Source organism: Triturus cristatus, chromosome 7, assembly GCF_964204655.1.
Source record: "Triturus cristatus chromosome 7, aTriCri1.1, whole genome shotgun sequence".
Taxonomy (NCBI): domain Eukaryota; kingdom Metazoa; phylum Chordata; class Amphibia; order Caudata; family Salamandridae; genus Triturus; species Triturus cristatus.
The window spans coordinates 1,163,343,107-1,163,352,006 of NC_140590.1; the positions used below are offsets into that span (position 1 = coordinate 1,163,343,107).

General features: G+C 43.7%; 1 protein-coding gene across 4 annotated transcripts in view; it reads left to right on the plus strand.

The window, feature by feature from the left end:
* The window catches only part of STK36 (serine/threonine kinase 36), a 290,182-nt gene extending 282,459 nt beyond the window's left edge, over nucleotides 1–7,723 (plus strand). For all 4 annotated transcript variants that reach the window (XM_085618423.1, XM_085618425.1, XM_085618424.1 and 1 more), the window contains exons 24-26: nucleotides 2,052–2,217; nucleotides 5,199–5,945; nucleotides 6,520–7,723. In XM_085618423.1, the coding sequence (XP_085474549.1) occupies nucleotides 2,052–2,217; nucleotides 5,199–5,945; nucleotides 6,520–6,666 (1,060 nt within the window). In that variant the 3' untranslated portion in view covers nucleotides 6,667–7,723. The remainder of the gene's footprint in view (nucleotides 1–2,051; nucleotides 2,218–5,198; nucleotides 5,946–6,519) is intronic.
* Nucleotides 7,724–8,900: the final 1,177 nt, after the last annotated feature.

Sequence of the window (8,900 nt, forward strand, 5' to 3'; positions counted from 1 at the left end):
TTCAAGGATGGGCCCATGACAAAGTGGGGAGAGAGTGTATATAGGGGAGGACCTGTAGTTGCATTGGGTAGTCAATCGACTTGTATTAGGCCAGAGTCCTCTCCCTCCCTCTGGAAATTCCAAACAGGAAACTTACGAATCTGGATAGAAGAATGAGCTGGTGGTGAAGTCCTATACTCAAGCAGGAGTAGATTTTCAGCTAAGACAGAATCCCTGAAAGTGATCTCTATACAATCAGTGCCCGCATCCGCCCGAGAGAGCTTCCTTACCCTTGTAATATCCTCTCTGATGATAGATCTACATCCTCTTACGTATCTCAACCAGTGTATAACTTTGTTATGCAGGGATTCACTGCTTTCAGGAACATAGCGCGATTTCAATTTTGGAGCATAAGTCATGAAAACAGAGAAGCCCCTGCACACAGGATAAGGGATTGACAAAGGAACTAGAGAATGAGATGCAGAGTTGTCTCGACTAGATATAAGAGGGCTGAGAGTGCATCTAGAAAGAGGAACTACAGTGGTTAAGCTTGATGGTACAGGGCTTCTCAGCAGATCTAGGTGTAACTTAGGCTGGTCATTTTCTCTGGAAATGTTCCCCTTGTTATGAGGGCCCATATTTACATTACCAACATTAGTTTTTAGGGGAATTGTCTTTGATGAGTCAGACTTCTTCGTAGGCAAGACTGTCCCAGGAGCAGATGGAGTGGCCAGGGAGGTGGAGGGAGAGGCCTTGTGCCTAGTAAGACTCTCCACTCTCTTGCTAAGTTCGGCCACCAGCTCCTCTAGTCTCACAACTCTGCCATACAGCGCTGAGAAATTATCGACATCAGACCTGATAGAAGTCAAAGAATCCGCTATAGGCGCGGCGGCCTGGCTAGATGAATAAGACAGGTCAGGGTCGAGGGAGGCAAACCTGTTGGTGCATAATAGGGCTTGTAGGGCATATTGTGTTTTGGTGATTGTGTGTAAGTTGCCATGCGCGACTCTTCTCGTCAGTGTGTAAGTCGCCATGCGCTACACGTCTCGTCTTGTCAGTGTGTGTCGCCTTACGCTACACCTCTTGTTTGTCTAGTGTGCAAGTCGCCATGCGCTACACTCCCTGTTTGTCGTGTGTGTAAGTGACCTTGCGCCACACATGTTGTTATTGGGTGTGTAAGTCCACTCGCGCTTCACTTTCCGTACTTCAGGTGTGTAAGTCACCCGGTGCTACACGGATACTTTGGTTTTAAACCCTCACACTGGGTAGGTCTCATGGGTGGGGTCCCATTCACTTTGTTTTCACCCTTTCGACAGTTGTGGGTCATGGGTGTTTGAATATGGGTGTGGTCCACCCTTTGCTACATTTTACGCATTTTTCAAAAACTGTTTATTGGGGAGGATGGGTTATATTGCTTGTCAATGTTTTATTGTTCCTTGTCAATATTCACCTTTTCCTTCAGGTTATGTAGTGTTCAGACTCTTGTGAAGTAGTATTTTAAGTTGCTTCCGTGAGTCTTGAACTTTTTCTCTGCTTATGTATATGCTTGTTTATAGTTCTTCCCATGATATATTGTTCTTTTCATTTAAAAGGAGGGGGATATGTTATATCTTGATTATTTAAGTACTTGTTTCCCGGTTTAGCTATCTCCCTGCTGCTCAGCCAGTGTCAGTGTTGACAGTGGAATGTTGGTGTGACTGTGATGCTTTGAATGCTTGGCTGCCTGTGTGGATGATTGGTGACAGTTGGAAGATGGGCTGAGGAGCAGGCAGGCTGCTCCTGGTGGGGCTGGTGTAACAGGATTACCAGGCTAATGGACATCTGTACATAATTACTATCCTGCAACAAGAAGTTGATAAAGAAACTTACAAAACTCATCTTGTCTACCTGTGGTAAGATACAACACACTTTATCTAAGTTTCTAACCTTTTGCACACCTAGACAAAGCCTGGATTGCTTCCTGTCAATACTCAAGTCCTTACGGTGAAGACATTTGTTATTTATTGAAGTGCAATTGTCCTGAGGATACCAAGAAAATGGCCCCTGCATAAAAACTCTCTTTTGTTCTATAGTTGTACCCAGACAGGCGGAGTGGACAGACGTGAGACTGTACCTTCGGTCATTTTGCAGACCTGCCAGCTGCTCTGCTTTCCCTTCGCCATCGACCTGGAGCATGAGATTTTCTCAGACATACTGACTGGAATGCAAGAACTGGAAACCCCTGTACACCTACTGCAGGTATCAGTCCCGAACCTTTGTCCTTTGTTTGGTGGAAGAGCACTCTACCCATTACTCTCTACTAGGCATGCAGCCACCAACTCCCGTGCACCCTTCCATTGTTTCTATCCATTTTCTTCTTACCTCATTGAATATTCTAAATGGAGTTGCATGCTTTGCAACCAGCAGAATCTAATGTCCCTCTTCTTACCTACTCCTCCCTCGCTTGTTTTTTTTTACAATACTTTATATATTTTAATTTACTGTTTCTCATACAGGCCTACTATTATTGTCACAGACTCAAATCTTTCCTTCACCTTCCTTCTTCCATGTCCTCTTTTCTTTGTGTGTGCAGCGTTTTGATTTTTTTGTGGCAGTTACAGGGTATGAACATAAAATGTATTGTTTTAGTTACACCCTTGGGTTTATCTTCTTAATGTTTTTCACATCTTACAGGTCTGCCTGTAGCCTTCTTTAGTTTTTCCTTGCAAAATTTGCTTTGAGTCCATCATGCATTCTCAAATTCATGTTGATGTTAACCATCTTTTTCCGTTCTATCTGAGGAAGTAGGCATTTCACATAATAAAAAGTGGTGCAGTACATAGGAGATAGTTGTCACCCCACACACTCCCAAAACAAACTCAAATGTGATCATTATTTTTTGCAAAATGGCAGATCATTTATCCATGACATAGATATTCCATACCTTTCCCCACCACATGTGTATTTGTGGAGTAGCCTGGGGCCTCCAGACGTGCTTTTGCCAGTCTAACTGCTAACAGCAGATGTAGGATTAGTTTGCCTACTGTTGTAGTCAGCGGGTAGCTGTTATTCTTACATGGGTCACCAAACAATAATGTTAGGGGTTAGAGAGGAAGAATGACCCCCTTTATGGCTCCAATATTAGACTGGGTTTCTCTTCAGTATGATTGTATGTAATTGCAAGACCACCGCCTGTGGAAAAGTGTTCCCCTCTCTCCATAATGTTTCCAACATGCATCTCTACTTCTTAACATTGCTTTCAACTTTGTTGGAGATAAAAATCACGCTGGTCATGAGTTGATATGAATTTTCTTTGTTGTGTACAAACGGACAAATTAGCAGGTTTAGCCCAAATTCTGGACCATGTTCCCTCCAGTGTTGGTCCCTTGATCCCTTTCCCTGTTAGTCATGTACTTTCGATTGTGTATTAGCTGTAGGTGGCATATGTGATGATAGATCCATGTGATACCCTCACACGTATGCCTGTTTGAGAACATTGTCTCCATTTGTGTTTTTTTCTTTGTCTGACAGCTCTTGCATCCTGTGTATGTTTGCCCAGTGTAATTGTTGAAATAGTCCAAATTTATCCTCTTGGGTTAGACTAGGTTGTCATTAATCTCCTTCTCAGCAGGGGTGGGTTGTATTGCTTTCTTTTCTGATACTTTTATCCAAAATCCTGTGTTTAAAGACAGCGATATGCATTATTGACATCATTGAGGAATTGAAAGGTGTGACCTCATTTTTCTTTTTTTTTTTGTGATCTGCTGCCAATACTTTGAGGATTGTATATGATATTGATTTCCCAGCTTGTCTTGGCAGGAGCTACAGTAGTTAGCGTAAGGATATTGATGAATATCTCTATTCCACCTGTACCATGGTTTGTCTCCCAAATTGGGACTCAAGTCAAACACTGGATGTATTTGAGGTGCTTCAGTATGTAGGCTTTTATGTTTGGGAATCCCACTCTGTTCTCCCCTGTGTTGCTGTAGTCTTTGTTCTTAGTGACTATAGGGGTTCTGTCTTTCCATACGAAGGATAGAATTTCCTTCAGAATTTAGTCCAACACAGTCTTGGGGAATTTGCTAGGTAATGACTGGACTGTAAGAGCAGAACAAAGTTTATTGCAGCCTCGCTAGTAGCAGCTCCAGCTGTCTGTTGGTGATAAAGCATTGCATACCATACTACATAGAGCCAATCCTTGCTCAAGATTGGATGGCTTGTGTGTCATTCACAGTTGCCTTACCCATGGTCGTTGCTTTCCCCCCCTTTTTGTGCTTGACCTGCCCACAGGAGCTTTTTGGTTTCGCCGTCTGTAGATTCATCATTTGCCTTCCTCCAAGCGCAGCTTTATAAGCAGAGCTATGTTCAAACATCAGTTTGCTGCCTTTCAGTGCCACCTACGTGGTGGGCACTAGAAAAGCTGCAGCAGAAATGTGGAAGAAACAACATTGATCTTGGCAGACACTGGAACTACTTTAAAGAAGCTTAGGCAATGACAGTCGGTCTCACTTGTATGTTAAGATACGCAAGATCAATTGGCATTGCCAGTGTTTGTTTTTACTTGTGATTCTTCCCATCTCATTTATTTTTAACCATCTCCCTCGGTAAAAGTCTTTGTGAACTTTTTAGATAAATCGGGAAATTTTGCTTTGGTATGCTTTTGAATCCTTCTGGGCTAGATTCATATCTAGGAATTTGATGGGTTCCTCTGTCCATCTGAAGCCACTGTTTAAAAGTAGCATTTGACTTTCGATATTTGGGCCTTGAATGCAGAGACCTTAGCAAAGAACATTAGTTTCTCCATTGAGGCTGAAAGGGATGTGTCCAGATCTGTGGGTAAAGGCGCTATCATCTGCAAAAAGTGACCGCTTATGTTATTTTTTGCCTTTGTTCAGGCCTTTTATGTTCGGGTTTCTATGGATTCTTTGGACTAATGGCAAATATCAAAATGTGATTCTTCAGTGTCTTTTTAGGTATGGCTTTTGCTTCCATCCGCTAATTTTCCCTTTTTCTTTCTATCAATCAATCAATCAGAGTTTTATAAAGCGCAACTACTCATCCGTGAGTGTCTCAAGGAGCTGTGTATCATTTCGTTTTCCCTTTCTGTTCTTATTCATCACCTCCTACTTTGTTTCTTGTCCTGAAGTGTTACCCAGTTGCTCACACTCTACCTTTTGCTTTACTTTATAATTTCTCTCTTCCTCCCTTCAATTTAGTGGTCTGTTCCTTTTCTTTTCTAGGTATGCTGCCACCATCTCCCTCTCGCTCTGACTGAAGTGCCCATGAGTCTTTTGTGCCGCCTGATTCTCAGCTACGAGACTTTTGTGGTTCAGTTTTCAGAGGCTGCCTCCTCTGCAGAGGCAGCTGTGGGCTTCATGGATTCTGTCCTGCTGTCGAATCACAGCCTGCTCACGTCTGACCTTCTGTCGCTTTTAACGCACGTGGCTCGAGCATCACCTGCTCACCTTCTGCTGTTGCAGAGAATCCTTGGAGGACCAGACGCCACATACAAACCACTCCGACATCTTCTGCAGGTCCAGGAGGACCCTGTACGAGCCAAAGCATGTGGCTTGGTTGGGAACATGCTTCGGCATGGGCAGGACTTGAACCAGAAACTGCTAACACAGCCAGGCCTTTTGGAGAAGCTACTAGAGTGCTTGTCAGATGAGGATAGCAGGGTACGCCGCTCAGCCAGCTTTGCTGTGGGGAATGCAGCCTACCAGGGTGGCTTGTTAGCACAGTCTCTGTCTGGAGCTGTGCCAGGTATTGTCCGGCTTTTGGGGGACTCGCAGGCCAAAACCCGTGGAAATGCAGCATCTGCACTGGGAAATTTAGGAATGCACTCTGAGGCATTGGGCGATGTGTTGATCCAGAACCGTGCTCCCCACCTGCTTCTAGAGGCTGCCTGCCATGACCCAGTTCCTGCTGTGCACGAGGCTTCACTGATCGCGTTACGCACACTTGGACAGCGACCAAAGATCCACCAGGTGAGCCTTTCCTGACTCCAGGCTTTCCCCCAGTTCAATTGTGTACTTACTTCTCTCTCCTGCGTTTAGAGTTTGACCATTGTGCTTACATGCATGCATCTAACACTGACTCAACTCCTATCTTCTCCATTGAGCCCTCCGTCAAACTCACCATCCAATGAATTTTGCTCCTTAATTATCTCTCATTCTTCAGAACTCTTAATGCTGCGGTAATAGCACACCTTTGAAAATCTGAAAGCGTTGTTATAGATAGTTCTCTATGCAGTATTACCAAATACTTTTGTCACCGCAGTAAGATGGGCACCTTGGTCCATCCATCTTGCTTCTGAAACAGCTCCATACTTTCTTTTATATCCCTTATTAATGCTCTATGTTGACCTGACCTATAACCCACTCCAACTTTTCTCACTATCCTCCCTAAACATTGTGCCATCCATCTGCCCTTTTCAAAGGTTTGCCATGCTTTGGCGATATTACCAACAGAATCTTGCCTTAGTCATACCACACAACATTCCCCTTGTGTCATTCTGTTGATTATATAGACTGATTCATTTTCTTTTTGTGATGATTTCAGGTTCTGGTGTCCCTCAAAGCCAGCGAAAAACTGTCGGAAATATTTCAGAATACACCAGTAATGCGGTCACATGGGAGTCCAAGGCTGTCCTCTGCACATCACTGTAAGAAGCTCATCCGCCTTCTGAGACCCTCACAGAGCGCCTGAGAGGGAGAGGGAGGGAGAGAGAGAGAAACAAAAAAAGAAGGGAGAGATTGACATGAATGGGATGGCGAAAAGGCGAGACTTAATACAAGAAGGGAAAATGAAAAGAGAATATGAGGAGATAGGCTAATGACTGAGGTGTTTGAAACCAGTTGAGGAATGGGAATAGACTGTTCTTGGAAGCTAGGAGACTCAGTGAGAAGCTCCAGCTTGGGTGGACAGTGAAGGTGGACAAATGGTATGGGTTAGAAAGAGAACCTGAGAGGAGGGATAGAAGCTGTAAAATGAGAACTAGTCAGGAATGCTCTAAACAGAAGGTATTACTGACTAGCATTTGGTAGAAAGGCATTGCTGGATGGGGTGGGGCAAGAAAGGCTGCAGTGTGAGCTAGAGAGACTAAGAAAAGCCCAAAAGTCGTTCTGAGGGTGAACAAGCAAGGGGCTAGAGAGAGAGCATGCGAGGCAAGGGTGACTGCTTATGTCCCAAAGAGAAGGACGTAAAATTTCTAATACCAACATTGAGTGTTTAACCCTTCCGATGCGCATGACGGAGCGGTTCCGTCATGCGCATCGGTTGCGCTGTGCGTATGACGGAACCGCTCCGTCACGGCCCCGCCCGCGCAACGAACCTTCAGCACGGCGCTGTAATCCGCGCCGCGCTGAAGGGGTTAAAAGAACGGCAAAAAAAACAAAACTAGAAAGAAGGCCAGACCTTATAGGATAGTCGAGATGAGACTAGAACAGAGGGCTAGAGCAAGATGTGCAGACAGTGTTAGACCTGAAATGAGAGAAAGAAGAAAGGGTTACATAAGAGAGTGGAGAAGGCAAGAACAGATAGGAAAAGAAAAACAAAACTACAGACAGCATGGGTGTTAAAGACATTACGGACAACAGTGAGAGTCCCCGCTTAATCTGGTTAACAAAGGCATGAAGGGGCTGAGTGCTTTTTACCATGTTTGCATCCTCAGGAATTTGTGTGCACTTTTTTTGATAGAATTTATTTTGTAAACTGTTTTTAACCACTGACTTATTTATGATGTGAATAAAGCTCATATTATGGATATTGGCAGTTCTGACTTCACTAAGCAGATCATTTGTCGAACACACACTGGCTTCTCTAAGGGTCCATCTTGGTTTTCTCTGCACTTTTAGTCCAGATCCGCAACTGTGGGTTTTCTCTCAGAGCCATCCAGGGCAGAAGAATGTTAGATCCACCAACACTTCTTAAAAAAGGGACTTTACCCTTGGATGTGGGAGAAGCTATATACTAGCAGTCTGTCTAAGTTATGAATTCAACAAGAGGTTCTCGTGTTATAAGGGCAAATGGGTTACATTTTCAGGAAGATGGTTCGCCTCTTCCTGAAAATTGAATCCGTCAGATCATTATTTTGATAATCTTCTAGTACACACCTCTGGTGTCTAGGGTCTGATCAGATTTCATGGAAAGACAGAAGTCGCACATTATGCATAACTTCTTTTATTTACTGCACTTCGAAGAAATCACCTGAACCTTACAACCTCATATGAGCAGACTGTAACAGAACACTCCAGTCCCATATAAACAATCTGTCCTCCTTGTTCTTCCTCTGTTGGTTGCTGCTTTGTGGCAGATAAGTATTCTACGCTGTTCTCAATTTGTGTTTTTTCAATTGATTGTGTGTATCACGTTAATACTCTTAAAGGGGTACTGCCAGCAGGTAATTAGTTACTATTAAGAGACACAAATCAATTTTAATGAAAATCCGACCAGAATTGGAGTGATTAAATCATTAGGAAACACTGTGGCAACAGTTATCGCATTGGATAAAGCTCAGTCATCCATGAAGAGAGTTTTGGAGAAGATTTACATGGCACATCCTGGAGGAGAGGGCAAACTATCAGCTGTGGTTTCTTGAGGACCCAATATGATCAAGGAAGAAGCTTTTACTCTGGTGTGCAAAACTTCTTGGGATTGCTTTCCTCAGAGCCACAGAGGGCATGAATATACACCAAGGGGGAGATGTCAACAAGCACTTACATTCAAGGATGAGTACTGCAAATTCTTCTGGTTCTTCCCTTGAAAAGATGAGAGGCAGGTTAAAGTTGTTCCTAGAGAACTGGTTGGAGATTGCAAGGAGCACATGGATTCTTCACACGATTCAGGGTTACTGAATAGAGATTATGGAAAGTCGAAATCAAATAAAGGAGCCAAGAGAATTAGTGTGTCAGGAAGAGATAGGGTGTACAAGAGATGTCGAG